The sequence below is a fragment of the Coffea eugenioides genome, chromosome 8, assembly GCF_003713205.1.
Source record: "Coffea eugenioides isolate CCC68of chromosome 8, Ceug_1.0, whole genome shotgun sequence".
NCBI lineage: Eukaryota > Viridiplantae > Streptophyta > Magnoliopsida > Gentianales > Rubiaceae > Coffea > Coffea eugenioides.
Window position 1 is genome coordinate 44,922,747 of NC_040042.1, and position 15,483 is coordinate 44,938,229.

The window sequence follows — 15,483 nt, forward strand, 5'->3', positions numbered from 1 at the left end:
AAAACTGTGGGTACAATAAGCCAGTGTGGTCACCGCTCCAGGCTCCCGTGGACAGGCCAAACCAGAAGGGCATGGTGATTAAATAACAATTAATGAGTTGACGGGGTGGAAAAGCTGGTTGGCGGTCTTGTTACGCTCTTTGTTGCCTCAACCAAATGCATTTAATATGTTGCTGTAGCAGACAAGATCAAATGATCCATCCAGATTCGGGACGTCCCATCATTTTCGCCCTTTTTGTTATGGAGTATGCTCGACGACGATATCACCGTCATCTGTATTTTTAATAATATAATAATGAGATGGAGCTTTTATCTGCCATCAGCACATCAGACTGCGAGTAGACTAGGGACCAGAGTGAATCTTTGAAACTTACATACGTTTTGGCAAATTGATGTTCCAAATCGGTTTAGGGCCCATTTGGCTTTTTATTCTCCAAGGAGTTTCGTAATTCTTAGAATGCAAGCAAAACAGACTTGTGACATTTGAGAGCTATGCATAATTCAACCTCTCAAGTCAAATGCCACGTAAAAGTGAAAAAAAATACCTATTTGCCTAATCTTTTAAAATATTTTAAGAATCTCTTTTCGGGCCTTTTATGTTCTCTCTTTTCGATCCGTCAATCATATCATATGAACTACACTCCATTTTGATCACACTTGGAAATAAAAAAAAAAAAAAAATTCCAATGGCAAAATCATCTTGGTAAAAACAAAAAACAAATAAACTATTGTAAAGAAACTATGAAAAATAGTTTGAAAAAAATGACGCGAGCAAAAGAAGTGTATCAGGCGTGCGATATACGATAAACTGATAGCAAACACTTAAATAGACCCGACTTATATATATTATATGATCCAAATTTTGTCACACCATCTCATCAACCAAAGAATTAAAGATGCGGTAAAATTTGAGTTACATGATATATAAAACCAAATTTATCCGAGTTTTTGTTTAAAATAATAAAGTAATGCTCTCTCATTATTTGGCCTTAGTCAGTCCAGGCTCCTGCATACAATAAAATTCAGCGTTTTGTAAGATGTCTGAAGGCTCCACCCACAAACACTGGTGTCGTGGTGTAGTTGGTTATCACGTCAGTCTAACACACTGAAGGTCTCCGGTTCGAGTCCGGGCGACGCCATATCATTTTGCAAGACCTTTCTTCTGGTCCCGGCTACGCCACACCTTTTTGCCAGACCTTTATAGAGATTGAACGAACGACTTATTTTTGATCTATCTTAATTTTTTATCATTCCAGGACCTGCCCAAACTGAAATGCTGATAAATTTTTTCGTAGAACTGATTCCATGGGAACCAAAAGAGAAGGCAACAAAGAACGTACATTACCAAATTAAGACTAGGAAAGATAAAATTCATGTACTGAAAAATTTCACGCCAGTGTTCATGTATAGATCACTTGTAAGTTTAATACATATCAGAAACCCAATATATATATATATATATATATATGCATAGGACTGCAGAACTCCAGCTGAAGGTAAGACATTGCTGTACAAGAATATAAGCAATAAAGCATTAAACAAATCCGTAATCTATGAACAAAGAATTTTCAGAATCAGAGAACTCTGCCCAACTCTTCTTAATTGTTACAGCTCCATTTCGATGTGGGCACACAGCTCAGGTAATGGCACCAGCTGCAATGATCATTCCCATTTTCTCCCCTGAAGAGCATGACCAATCCTACCGTGAATCTGCAGCATGCACAAAGGCATGTTAACAAAGTAAATATGTATGCTCTACCTATATCATGTCTATTAAGGACAATCACAATAAACTAAAATCTCTAAAGGAGAAAGCCAGTGGCAAAGCAGGAAAGTCTATCGCTATTCTCAAGAAACCTTATTGGCGGATGCCGTCCAAGCACAAACTGACAAGTATATGTCCCATTTCCTGTAAGCATCTATAATACAAATGAGATGACCAATAAAAACTTTTCTAGGATGTTTCATTGGGGTAGTTCATTCACAGCTTTATAGTTTTAACAGCCAGCGCAAGAAAATGAAAGCAGCTCTAGATTCATTTGACAGGAAATCACTTCAACCTCAGGTAAAAAAGGGCTTACCCAATGATCAGTAAAATCAGGGCAACCAGCACGAGAACATACTGGTAAACTGCATATTTTGACTTGAGACGAGCACCGGGTGGAAGTTGGCGGCTTTCCAGGTAACCAAACTGGGGCCGAAACAGTAATACAAATCCAAGGAGAAACCCCGAAATGAAACCTCCAATATGAGCAAAATTGTCAACATGAGGAAGTATGCCAAGAGCCAAGTTGATGACGATGATGACCACAAGGGTAAAAAGTGCTGCAACCTGACAAAAACAAAAGAAATACTTAATGCAGGAATGCTCGACAGAATTTCTCACAAACAATCAGCATAATCACTTGAATGAGACAAATGAAATCCAAATGGATAAGTTAGTTTGCCTGTTTTATTAGATTATCACGTGATTTACTACAAGGATAGACATTCCCAACCAAAATTTGACAAAGGCATCTGTTTGCATCTGTTTGTAACAAGGAATAAGTTTCATTGATTAAATCTTACTAATATGATTAGACTTTAGACCAGAGGTGGCCTTTGTGCTTCATGTACCGTTATACAAAGGGGTGCACAGCATGAAACATAATCTCCTTTGTCCCATAGAGAAGGAAGAGTGTAGAGACCAGTATAACAGCAAGAATTTCAACATTAGTGGAGTTAGCAGATCAAGAAGAAGAATGCTGCTCTACCTTATTGCTATAAATGGTCCAGTTAGTAAGCAACTCTGATAGCATTGCACCAAGAAGACCAAAAAGAGCACCAGAAGCTCCTACAGAGATACTGCGCTGAATGAAAAGGCACGAGAGTATGCTCCCACCAATTCCTGAGAGGAGGTAGATGGCCCCAACTCGCACTGTGCAATCCATTTTTTGAAAAATGTTGTAAGAATAAATGTGAATAATTGACAAAGGTTAAAAATAATAGCAGAAGAATTTGTAAAATAATCTCAATTGTGGTACCAACCACAATGAAATCTTATAATGAGCATAAGACTGCCTTAGACATAATTTTTCACAGTAAGAGGTCCTGAACAGTTTGATTGGCCATAATGTTTTGATTGACAATCAAAATAGAACTGATAATACTTTTTCCTAATTCCTCTGACAGGTGTTTAGATCATCAAAAACATCCCCAAGCCTATTTAGATTGTGTTTTAACAGGAAAAAAGTATACCAAATCCAAATTGTTGCTCAAGCCGAATTCCAATAAACACCAAGCTTAACATGTTGGCAATTAAATGAATCACTCCTGCATGCAGCCAGATACAAGTGATAAGTCTCCATGCCTGACGCTGATGTGCTACCTTGCTCCACTCCAGTGCACCCAATTTTTCCAGTCTGAAACATGACAAAAAAGTTAATACAAGAACAATGATACCGCTCTCTTATTTTTTTTTTTTTCCAATTTTTCCAGAGGGGTTGCCAAAACAAGGGGGTGGAACCAATGGGCAGGACCAGTATGCCAGATAGTGGCAAATAATGGTCTATTACAAGCAGTTAGATTTTCTGAAAGCACTAAGCATATAGGTTGGCATATTTAAATCAAGTATACTCAGGACATTGTCAATAAATTAGCATATTAATTACAGTGTGTGCTGCAGGTGGTTTTGGGGTTGCCATACTTCAATCTACTGTAGCTCTGGTACCACTCTAATGGAGCCCAAAACAATCAACAAACATAAACCCACAACAAATTCACAAGAAAATTGATAAAGAGGCAAAGAAAAATTTCTGCTATTCACAATATGAGGCAGAAGGCACTGTTACATAAAAAAAATGACTTTGAATTTAAGTCAATGAAATATATCAGAACTAGAATGCCTCTACTATAAGCAAGAGAGTTTTGAAGAATCAGGAAAAGTATGAAACAAACACTCTGTCTTGAAGGATTAAAATTACAAAAACCAATCTAAATGCCATGCTTTTATAACATAACTTAAAAACGTGGAAAACATGACACCACTACCTAAACTACGATCAACAAACCAAACTCCAAGAAAAAAATCCTACACTAACTCGTATGCCCGTCATTCCATCTCGTCTGCCTTCATCTATTATTGTTATCTTGGTTTGAATAGAGTAGGCTTCATTGAGACAATTGATTAAAAAGTATAAAATATATTTAAGAGACCTATCATGAGTCTCTTTGGAATCAGAATGATACCCCAAAACATGGTTTTGCAATTCTACAAATCAACGCAGTCCACTATTTGAATAATTCAAGACCAGAGCAAGATAGTTATCAGCTATGGCTAGTAGTTGAACTCAAGGGCTTAAATAAGCATCAAGTACCTTAATTTTTCTGAGATCAAACAAAAGGCTAATCCACTCCTGAACCTAACTGAACTTGTCACATTGAAGTTGCTAGATGAAAGAGCTTCTATCAGATGATACCCTGTTGCTCTGATGGACTGCCTAATGGTTTAGTACAATTTTTAAGACAAAAAACAACCTTATCGAAAGAACTTGTATCCGGCCTCAATCAGAGATGTGAAACAATAAGTTTGGTGCCATGGTTATTGCATCTCCTATGAGTACAAATGAGTAAAAGTTATTGTCTATGTATGTCTGTAGCTACAAAGTGATTTTTGACGAAAAAGCACTAATAACCCCAAAAGCTACAAAGTGGAGAAGAACATGTTACCAGAACCTTAGCAAACGTAGAAACAAAAATTACAGTCAACTGACTCTAAGGCGTTAGGAACCTGAAAAGCCACAAGCATTGCATAGTTCCTAGCCCTCGATGGTTCCAAGGGAATATGGGAAGCAAATTCTAGAGATATTTTTACCAAAGCTGTACATCAGATTCTTGACATTGGCAGGCTAAAACTCATGCTATTAAATCTTATGTAGTTAATCAATGAACCAGTATCAGTGAAGCATATTTCAGTGAGCTCTAGCCACTAGACTTAAAACAGGATTTTATGTCACCAACCGTTCCGAACAATGCACATCCTCAAACCAAATCAGTAATACAACTATCAATAGTTCTAGAGAAGGTCAGCATAAGATTCTCCAATTAAATACCTTTTTCTTTTCAATTTTAGTTTTCGTTTATTTCCTTATACTTTCATTCGAATTATTATAAACTACAGGCAAATTACAACAAAGGGTCAAAACCAAGACAAGAAAACTAGACCTATCTGCTCATAGTCATTTAAAGAAACCTAAAAAGTTCGAATTTTTCTTGGAATGAAGAAGAAGGAGCTCATCCAACTCGATTGCTTTAGTCCCAGAAAAGAAAAGACCACCAAAAAAATTCAAAACCCAAATCAAAAGCATAAGCCCACCAAGTCAACTACTTTCTCATGCACAAAATCACTAGAAACCACCAAAAAGACAGAGAGTTAAACTTAAAGTGGAAAAACAAGGAAAAAAAAGGATCCAAGGAAAGGGCGTTACGTATTAGAAGAAGGGCCAAAGAGAGGATTTTCGTTTAGAGGCTGAAAAGAAAGCCTTCCAAGAAACTTTGCCACACATTGCCCTCTAATCCCATAATTATTCTTGGGACAATTGTTGATAATCATGATGACAATGAACATAGCAACATTAGCTACCACTATCATTGGAACTAGCCATGAAGTCCACTGGCTCTCTGATGTCTCCACATAATAAGGTTGATAGCTGCTAACGTTATTGTGGGTTCTGCCCTTTGCTGCTCCTCTACTCTCCAGATCTCCGTTCCGCATCATCTTTTTCCCCTGTTCAACTCAAGTTCCAAGCTAGACCCTTTCAAGAATGCTCCTTTCTAATCTTTCCGGGAAGTGGGATTGCTGGAGATGTATATAAAAAGTGATGGAAACTTGGCAAGAAGTGGTAGAGTGGCTTGGAAGTTGAGATGGTGGGAGATTAACCTGAATGCAAGAATTGGCAGAAAGAAAGAAAGAAAGAAAGAGGATTCAGTAACAGGGAAGCGAGTTCCAGAACTTGGAATGTGGGGATAATTTAGTAGTTGCTAGTCTAAATCGATGTTAGGTGAGCTGTAACTTATGTTGGATTGGCTGAGGAAGCCAAATGGCCAAAAGATAAATTATTGTTTACTTTTATAGATTTAATAGTTTTCCCTTTTTTTTTTGTTTTTTCCTGCAAATATATTATATTATAGATCGTTAACTTTTATAGAAGTATTTTTCTTTATTACTGTGCAAATTATTTTTAACTTTTTATATATTTGGCAATTTTCTTTATTTTTATTCGTGTGAATACTTGATTCTTTCTTTTGCATTGGCTAAGGAAGCCGGATGACGACCTTCCAATCTCCTTTTTTTATTCTTTCTAGTAGAACAAATTGTCCCTTCCACTCGTTAAAGACACGGGAACACGTTTGTCTGCAATTTTTATGCACGGGAACACTTTTGCAGCTCAAGTCGCTTCTTTCCTCGAAAGTCATTTTAGTAAGTTGGCACTTTTTTGAATCCAAATGTGCACTTTGCTATGTGATCTGCTGATCTTTTTCTGAAGCTAGAAACAATTCTCTTGAGAGTGTCATATGAATTCCTCAAAACATTTTACCGAATCATCTCATGTTTGAAAAAGCATCCATACAATATATGCAGTAAAGCAGCTGGAAATCTATACTCGGTTTCAGATTGTACAAAATGTGCTTGCTTGTGATGTAAGGTAAGCTAAGATTTACAGGCCTGCGAATTTGCTGAGTTGGTTGGTACCCTGTAAGCCAAGACAGCTAAGTCCAACCTACATACAACCGAATGATTGTTGCATATTGTTATCAGATTCAGAAGCAGAAGCATGATGGACTTCTGCTTTAAACTTCTAAGATTAAGATAGCTCTGTCAAATAGCACTTAATTCGTTGACCATCCTGCAAAGAGACCACATCTGAGAAATTCCATTATCAAACATCAGTTGAGGAATCCTTGTCATAGATGAGAGAAGCCCGCAAACAAGAGCTGGGATTTTGTTGTCATTCCCCGTTGATTTTGATATGTTTGGCCAGGCGAAAGTGGTCCACGCGGTTTCTGGTGTGGAACGAAAGTCATAGTAAGTCGGTAGCTATCCTACCGATTACTACTTACTACTTCATATTGAGAATTGGAAAAGGACAAAAAAGTTGATAATAATAATAATAATAATAATCATACAACAACAAAGTCGTGGGATTAGACGAGTACCAGTTTCCACGACGACTCAAACAAAGATCTCCATGCCAATTAAATTAATTATGGGTTTTCTAGCGGGTGCCTTTAAAAAGTACTCTCGTTAACGCATCTATCATTTCTCTAATCTAATATATATATATATATATATATATATATATACACACACAAATTAATAATAATTATTCTCTATTATATTTATATATTTTTAAATTAATTTTATATTTTTAAAAATATAATACTTAAAATATATTTTAACAAAGTGCTTTATAAACACCCGTTGAACAAACCGATTAATTATAAGCAGTTTGTTCGCTAATGCATACTCTAGAAGAATCAAAGTATCTCAAGGAAAGGTTTCTTGGCTCAATTAATATATATTTTTTAACACCTTTCAATTCTCAATCATTTCTTCCCCGTATAAATATAAAAGTTCAAGAATCATAACTAAGAGTTCTAAGTAATAAATTTCTTCCTCCAACTGTCACCTTTATTTCCACTCTCATATTGGCTGCCTGCATACCTATTTTTTTTTCTTTTTTTTTTCGGAGACGACAATTGTAGCATATTTTAATCTATCATACACTAAGGGAAGAAGTGGACATAAGGAGGTCCAGGAATAGCCCGAAGGGTACTGAACCACCACCGAACCAAATGGATGCACTACGCACCTGTTTGAATTTTTTGAAGCAAATCCACAATACAACATGGCAATTGGTGGGACCCACCAAGCCTTAAAGGCTTTGATGGTGGGCTGGTGGTTGCCGCCGTCTGTTTGAATGGGATTGTTTTTCAAAAACTAATTTTTCTAATACAATAAAAATTTTTAAAAAGTACTCTAAAAGATAATTTAAAAATTAGTTTAAATTTTTTAAAAATTTTAAAAAATATTTCAAAATATATTCTAAAAACTCTTCTACTCTTAAATATTCCAAAATAATCTAAAAACTCTGCTACAGTAAAATTTTTCAAAAACACCTCCAAAAACAGCTAATTCAAATGAATTTGCTCTGTTTCCTACAAGGAAGCTGTAGACAGTTCCCGCGTTTAGATGGATCACCGTATCTCACGTTGGTTAGCTATCGATAGATCCCTTGAGGGCTTAACATCCACGCGTGCTAAGGACTCAAAAGCCCAACCCAATAATCAATAAACAGACTTTATTTATTAAGGTTCCTAAAACTGGCTAATGTCACAATCGCACAACGCAGCCAGCTTGTTGCCCACGCTACAACCATAAATAACCCGACTTGCTCTAAATGTCCATTTCATCCTATCAAGAACAAGAGCAGAAAAACATGGGAGTGGATCAAAGGGCAGCAGCGCCGCAGTAATTATAGGAGCTATATCCATAACAACAGGAATGCTGCTTTATCATTAAGTAATCCAATTATACCCACTCAAAGGCAAGTTATCAAATTAACAGACATGCCATGTTATTTTTCCAGATTTCTAACATGTGAATATTTCATCATAAATCAACAGAAATGTAGAGAAGCAGATATACTGGTTTCCTCGAAAAAGATCCACTTAAAATTTTCCAAGTGCAAACACTTAAAACATGAAGTCCAATGCATGTGGTCAATTAACCAATGGTACAGCTGCCGGAGTATAATTTGTTCGAACATCCAACCCAAATGTGCAAGAGAGAAGATCATCTTTTCCCACCCCCTCCTCCAAGCTTAGGACCCTTGGGTGCAGCGCCCTTAGACAAGCCACCCTTCGTAGACTTCTGGGCTTTGGCAACTTCTGCTTTCTTTGCCTTCTTTTCATCCTTGGTTTTCTTGATTCTCTCCTTGATTTCACTGATCACAGATTCCACAGTCATAATGTGTCAAATGCATGATTTATCCCACAGAATATCCTATAGTCACTTCTACTTCTGCAAGCACAAAGTTATCTACAAATCATATTGCACGTACCGCAGAGCAGCTTCACGTGCTGCATCTCGGACTTCTGGCTTCTCAGTTCTCTTCTTTTGGATAACTTCCAATGTGGCACCAACTATGGACCTTGAATAAGGTTTCTTTGTAGTTCGGCGCCTTCTCTTCAAGATTTCAGTAGTAGTGTCCTACAAGATGTCCGCCAAGGAATCAAATAATTCAGACACAGAAAGAATACCTGGCAATGTTACCTCAGGAGAAGCAAAGTCTTCTCTCTCTCTCTCACACACGCACGCATGCATACATGAGAAGCAATCTTCATGATACAAACAAATAAATAAAAAGCAAAGGGATCAACCAGAATCATGAACTACCTTCTTGTGTTGTTTCCGGTACATTGCAGTCCATGTAAGCTTTGATGGCTTCAAGCGGTTGTGAAAATACCTCTTGCATTTTGAGTTGGCAAAAAGGAAGACCTTCAATTAAAAGAAATGTTAAAAAAGATAAGAAAAGAAATTCCTCAGTCTAATACACAGTAGGAGCTAGAAGAAAGTCTAAATTAATCCATCCCTTTAAAAACATAAGAGTAATGAGAAATTGAACAAATTCAGCAATAGTAAACAGACGATGCCATTTTAAGTGATTCTGGTAAATGCCCTGAAATTACCTGAGAATCTGAACGAACAAACCTGATGCCCTTCCCAGGGTAGATCTTTGCACCGCTAAAGCGGCATAGTTCAGTTCTGATGAAACACGATTAAGCAGTTAAGTACTCAGATAAGTTTTAATAGAGCAAAAAGTACATAAATATCCTGGGAACCCAAAGAGCCGCTGTTGAGTAAAATTTAGAGGTAAAATTGCATAAAAGAAGGGCCAATGTGCACAGGACTATCTAAGGGCTATATCGGACAAGGAAATAGAGGTTAAGACTAGAGCACCTTTAAGAAGCCGCCCCTTTGGTTCCATATGCAATAACACAAAAAAATTGTGGATCAGTTGAATAATATTTTCTCCCCTCCCTTTTATCTCCTCCCTTAAAGTACATCTTCAGAGTGACTACTACTATTGGCTTGGGATGAGGTTCAAACTCCACAATAACGGCAAACCTCCTTGGCCCATGCAAACTGGAGACTCACAATGCCTAGTCCAATGTATTTGGTTGCGCCAAATCCAACTAATGGCTGAGGTTATGGTAATGGAACTCTTAAGACTCTCATCAAGTATTAGATCATAAACCAGGAAAACTAAGGACTAAACAAGATTCCAAGCATAAAGGGCTACTTTGCATGTTACTTTTGTCACAAAATCAGAACTTTCATTAGCAAGACTTCCCAAAAGTTCAGACCTTTTATTAGCCAGACTTCTCAGTAATTTCGAAGCCAACCATTCTTGTACATCGTTATTCTTCTTCCATGGCGCTCCATTTTGACAAAATCAGGAAAGGAAAAAATGCAAAAAGAAACCCACCCAACCGTACAGCATGGCTGCCTACTTGGCCATCTTGAGGTACTTAAAACACAAAAAATTCAACTCAAGCTCGAAAGGAGCCATGGACACTTTCAAGCTTAATAAACTTTAATAAGACGAGACCAATAATCTCATTTCAGAGTTTTTTCCTTTAAAAAGGCCTCCATCCCAATACAATGACGAAAATCACAACCCCATTTTTTTTTTTTAAAAAAAAAATCTTTTATCCGAAATCAGATTTAGTGTTCGTATAGATTATGTATCAGCTAAAAAAAAAGTCAAAAAAATTGAAATAGACTAAATGCTAAGAAATATCATACTGCAATAAACAATCTAATGCTCTTGAAGTTAACATGGGAAAAAAACACAGAGAATATAGAGACTGAGAAAGCATACTTGAGAACCATGGTGATGAACCTGCAGCTGAACTCCCTGTTGCACTTTGTTAAACGTGGGGACTGGGGGCTTGGGAGTTGGGACGGCCTGAACCCTACACCCGCGTCCAAGAAAGAATTTAGTAGAGCCTTCCCTCCTCTCAAAATGGGCCTTGGCTGGAGAGATTTATGGATCTCAAATCTGGGCCTTTTGAGGAGGTAAACCTTTAGCCCAGTCTTATTGGATCTCTATTGGCAGGCAGTAGACGGATGTCAAGTTAGCGGGCATGGCTGAGCCCAGTGTCAAAAGTTCAGCCCTGCAACAGCAGACGATTCCTATGCATTCTGTAAGTTTGTCCGGATCTTAGGTCAGGCTGCGACTTCAAAAAGGGAACAGAAAGGAAAATCTAAAGAAAATCAAACATGAAAAATAAAAGCATAATAAAATTTATGGCAGTTTTTAACTGCATTTTTTTAATCTCTATTTTGTTTTTATATAAAGGAAAACACAAATTAATATAACGCATTTCCTATTTTGTGTCCTAAGGGTTCGTGACAAGCACAGAAAATAGAGGGAATAAACCTATTATAAAATTCAAACATATTACTGTTATTATCATCATCTATCCTTGAATTACGTAAATTTTTACTTATAAAATTATAAAAAATTAAACTTTTATCGTCAACTAAATACCGGGTTTACCCCCCAAGCATATGCCGTTTAGCACACAGAGAAGAGCCCTTTAAGGTAAATAGTCTTTTACGTTTTGTCCTCTTCGTTTACATGTTAAGAACAGCCGCGCTGATCTTTTTCATTTATCGGATTTTCGTGCACAGTTCGTCTGTCTTCTCATTAATTTGCTCGATTGGAAGGTGGAACCAAAGAGGTTCCGCAATAATTATCATCATCACATATCTTCATTCATGATCAGAAGACAAAAGGTGCCAAGTGCAGGTGAAAGCATGATTCATGGCCAGGAAGTTAACAGCTGAAAACTGCTTAAGCAGACAGTGGCTCCAGGTCTTCCAAGGGAAACTATCATATCATGTACATATAACTCTAAGCTGCTTTAGCTGTATCTCGAACGAGAGCAAGCTTAGCAAGCAGACCGCAGAGCTGAAGATATGAACCAACTCCATCACAGATCCTCATATGTGCAAATCCAGTTTCCTGTGAACAAGGAGGACAGAATGAGAATGAAGCTGCAGATAGGGCGGGCGGAGATCAACAATATGGATTATAAAATGCATACCTTCATGAATTCCAACTTTAGGTATTCTGCCATGTCATAGTTCTTTATGACTCGAAAAAGGGTTGTAATTATATCAGTAGGAGAATAACCCAGGTCGTAAAGCTGCTTTAGACCAGCACATGAATCATCAAATTTTCCCTCGAGAAGATTGCGTATCATACTCTTCACATGCAAGGGATGGGGCTGGTCACAAACCTACATATGCATCCAAAAGAAGTAATGAAGCAAAGAAGAAAAATACTATTGGCCAAATAGTGATTATAAAAACTAAGCAGGAATTAAGGTGTAAGACTCGTAACCTTGAAAACATTTTCTTGGTTGACAAACCCAAATCCACTATTTGTTGCTTGCAAGTTATTCAAGGCCTGTCTCATATCACCATCAGCAGTGAATATAATCGCATCAAGCCCTTCTGGAACATAAGGTACCTGCTATGAGTGTCAAAACATCAATAATGTATTGCTGATACTCATAAAGCGATGTCTCAGATACTGGTGATTCTCTGAGGCTCTCTCTTTCCTTCCTTTTGATAAGAAAAAACATGAGTGACAAACTACACCGGGTTACATATTTCCATATTGTAATGTTATTTGCAGGAACTTTAATATACTAATGAAGTAGAAGAGCAAAGAATGGCCATTTCCTTAATTAGAAATTGGTAATGAAGTGACATGAAGCTAGGAAGTGATTTTTAAGCTGAACATGGACAGACATCATGTTCCTGTTTGACTTTACAAAGTAAAGAGCATAATTTACAGTGGAACTTATCACGGCAACATAAGATGCACAATATGACAAAGTACAAACAATGCATTAAATTACACAACAGGAAATGTGTTCTAATCTGTACCAGGCATTCATACTGAATGTACCTTTTCTGCTGCAACCACTACCATGAGACGACTGAGAATCTCTTGATCAGTTAATCGAGAAAAGCGGACAATGGCACACCTACTCTGAATTGGTTCAATAACTTTTGATGATGTGTTGCAAGCAAGAGCAAAGCGTGTGGAGTTTGAATATATTTCCATTATCCTTCTCAAAGCTTGCTGAGCTCCAGATGTCATGCTAATTTTTCAATAAAGCAATACAATCTCTCAACCAATTGAACACAGAGGATAGTATGACTGCTAAACCTATAGACTATTGAATGAACTTGTAAAGATAGAAGAGGAATAAAATCGTTAAACGAGGGGAATATCAATAGGCCAAGAACACCAAAAAAAAAGGAAAAACTAACCTGTCTGCTTCATCCAATATTATTATCTTATGACGGCCCGCAGATAGAGTGACTTTTTTCTGTGCAAACATTTTGATTTTGTTTCTAACAACATCAATACCCCTGAAGAAGAGGAAGGGTTAACATAATACAAGAAGTGATCAAAAATCATTTTATAAGTGTTTGACATACCTGTCATCTGATGCATTTAACTCTAAAACTGCCTCCTTGTAGTTTGGTCCTAAAAGTTCATGTGAAAGAGCTAAAACACTAGTGGTCTTACCCGTTCCAGGTGGACCCTAAACAAAATGCATTCCAGAAGGCTCAGTACCAAGTCTCCTTTGTATTTTGAAATAATGACCAAAAGCAAAGATAAAGAAAAATGCAGTTTATATGTATCCCAAGATGTTCAAGTGATTAATATTCTCCAAACATGTTTAGGTCAAAAAAGGGTTATCTTTTCAAGAAATCCTAAATTGCTAGGAAATTTTTGTGGAACTAAGGAATTTAGTATTACATAATCTCCCAATTAATTGTAGTGTTATAAACCTCGACAAAATAGACGATGAAGCAACTAATGCCTGCTCTTCGTATTTGCTGATGATATTTTCAGATTCAAGTGAATGCATCCATACCCCTTAAGTAGTGCAATGGACATTTACAGCAGGCATGTAGAAGTCATTAGCAAGTATTTACAGGCTTTGATCACCGTTTATTCCTTTTCAAGCAATTTAAACAAAAAGGAAATTCTCCTATATTCCATCTATTGAAGAGCTTGATTTTCCTTAAAACTCTGCACCACAACTATGTACTAAGTTGAACAGTTAAACAGTATTCATCTTTTAACACCTTAAACAAGTCAGTTTATGCAGTGTGAATACAATTCTAAGGCACACACCCTTCAGTAATGTGAAGCAATACGATTTGTCCCATTGTGACAAGAGAAATTTACAGCTTTAAACCAGGTTTGCAATATGCAGACTCTCAAATTGATTTCATGCCTCCAAAATAACAGGTAAAAAGAACAGCCTGACAGATATTCATGCGTTTATAAAACTTTCTTACTCATTCCTAGAAGTCTGGTCATAAACGAATTATGCTGAAAGATATAATGTAGCAAGAGGCATTACCAAGCATTGTGTTCAAAGCCAAAAACTTTGGAAGATAAATTCTACAAATCCCCACTTTATTCATATTTTCCCTCCTTTCCATAGCCTTGATTTTCCTTGTAGCACTCTCTACTAAACTCTGCGTCGAATCAACTGGAACCCAATTGTTAAGGGTCTCAATTTCACTCTCCCCTCGCACCCCTGACCCTCCCCTTCAAAAGAACTAACAAAAAAATGATCTTTGGTGGGCTACAACCCACGAACTAGCTCAGTAATTTTCACCAATTTGAGTTCCAAAAAAAAAACCCATATGAAATATGAAACAAAAGAAGTAATAAAAACGTAAATGCAGCGACTTTTAGCATTCTTAGCAGGGATTGAGGGAAAAAAGAGATAAATTCCTAAACAGAACACAAAAAATAAGTAGGGGGCCGAAGGGAGGGATTATCGCTTACGGCCAAGATGAGGTTGGGCATGTTGCCATCGCGGGCGATGACTTGGAGCCTGGCTACGGCGTCTTCGTTTCCGACGATGTCAGCTACTTTAGTGGGCCTGTACTTCTCCACCCATGGAATATCTGGGCCCGAACTAGAAGTTAAAGAAGAAGAAGAGGATGCCATTTTTCTGTTCCTTGAATCTGAGCAAAGATTTGCTTCACAAAGCTCCTATCCAGTAATATTCTTGATCTGAGAAACTAGCCAAAAACCCTCGGGTAAGGTTGTCTAAAACCCTTCTCAGTTCCCCACCAATTTCAATTTGGAGGGAAATGATATGGAGCACCACTTCAGACGACGTCGTTCGAATGTTGTGATTTCTTTTTTTTTTTTTCTTTTGTAAACAAAAAAAAAGGTTTTAGCTTTCCTTCATTTTTTTATTTGTCCGTACTTTCTTTTTATTTTAACTTCTCTTATTTAGCACAAATGATTGCCCAAAACATGTATATGCATTTGGTCTAACTTATATGCTAGTGTCTATTTCACAATTTGTGGTTAGTTTATGA

At 37.1% G+C, this 15,483-nt stretch overlaps 3 protein-coding genes and 1 non-coding gene across 4 annotated transcripts; 1 reads left to right on the plus strand and 3 right to left on the minus strand.

Moving 5' to 3' along the window:
• The first annotated feature begins 1,064 nt into the window (after positions 1 to 1,064).
• Positions 1,065 to 1,138, plus strand: TRNAV-AAC. The gene has a single exon. It is a non-coding gene; the product is annotated as a tRNA-Val (tRNA).
• A 224-nt stretch (positions 1,139 to 1,362) lies between these two features.
• On the minus strand, positions 1,363 to 6,057 carry LOC113779588 (RHOMBOID-like protein 2). The gene is made up of 5 exons (XM_027325220.1): positions 5,465 to 6,057; positions 3,237 to 3,400; positions 2,753 to 2,916; positions 2,081 to 2,331; positions 1,363 to 1,709 (listed from the first exon to the last, which is right to left on the minus strand). The coding sequence occupies exons 1-5, from the start codon at positions 5,752 to 5,754 to the stop codon at positions 1,598 to 1,600; spliced, it is 981 nt and encodes a 326-aa protein (XP_027181021.1). The 5' UTR covers positions 5,755 to 6,057; the 3' UTR covers positions 1,363 to 1,597.
• Positions 6,058 to 8,688: 2,631 nt separating this feature from the next.
• Positions 8,689 to 10,998, minus strand: LOC113781205 (60S ribosomal protein L24-like). The gene is made up of 5 exons (XM_027327081.1): positions 10,925 to 10,998; positions 9,729 to 9,804; positions 9,436 to 9,537; positions 9,101 to 9,249; positions 8,689 to 8,983 (listed from the first exon to the last, which is right to left on the minus strand). Exons 1-5 carry the CDS (start codon positions 10,933 to 10,935, stop codon positions 8,833 to 8,835), a joined length of 489 nt encoding a protein of 162 aa, XP_027182882.1. The 5' UTR covers positions 10,936 to 10,998; the 3' UTR covers positions 8,689 to 8,832.
• A 751-nt stretch (positions 10,999 to 11,749) lies between these two features.
• LOC113779938 (replication factor C subunit 2) lies at positions 11,750 to 15,261 on the minus strand. Its single transcript, XM_027325730.1, has 7 exons — positions 14,939 to 15,261; positions 13,567 to 13,673; positions 13,396 to 13,497; positions 13,028 to 13,223; positions 12,455 to 12,583; positions 12,156 to 12,350; positions 11,750 to 12,073 (listed from the first exon to the last, which is right to left on the minus strand). The coding sequence occupies exons 1-7, from the start codon at positions 15,101 to 15,103 to the stop codon at positions 11,963 to 11,965; spliced, it is 1,005 nt and encodes a 334-aa protein (XP_027181531.1). The 5' UTR covers positions 15,104 to 15,261; the 3' UTR covers positions 11,750 to 11,962.
• Positions 15,262 to 15,483: the final 222 nt, after the last annotated feature.

Bases quoted from the DNA above. Each gene is read 5' to 3' on its own strand.
- LOC113779938 (XM_027325730.1), bottom strand. From the start codon at position 15,103: ATGGCATCCTCTTCTTCTTCTTTAACTTCTAGTTCGGGCCCAGATATT. The intron at 12,584-13,027 runs GTACATTCAGTA...CACTCATAGCAG, and splicing joins TAGTGGTTGCAGCAGAAAAG to GTACCTTATGTTCCAGAAGG. The intron at 12,074-12,155 runs GTATGCATTTTA...CCTTGTTCACAG, and splicing joins TAAAGTTGGAATTCATGAAG to GAAACTGGATTTGCACATAT.
- LOC113781205 (XM_027327081.1), bottom strand. The intron at 9,538-9,728 runs GTAATTTCAGGG...TTTTAATTGAAG, and splicing joins TTGTTCGTTCAGATTCTCAG to GTCTTCCTTTTTGCCAACTC. The intron at 8,984-9,100 runs GTACGTGCAATA...ATCTGTGATCAG, and splicing joins GCACGTGAAGCTGCTCTGCG to TGAAATCAAGGAGAGAATCA.
- LOC113779588 (XM_027325220.1), bottom strand. From the start codon at position 5,754: ATGATGCGGAACGGAGATCTGGAGAGTAGAGGAGCAGCAAAGGGCAGA. The intron at 3,401-5,464 runs GTAACGCCCTTT...GTCATGTTTCAG, and splicing joins TTTGGCCCTTCTTCTAATAC to ACTGGAAAAATTGGGTGCAC. The intron at 1,710-2,080 runs GTAAGCCCTTTT...TGCATGCTGCAG, and splicing joins CTGATTTTACTGATCATTGG to ATTCACGGTAGGATTGGTCA.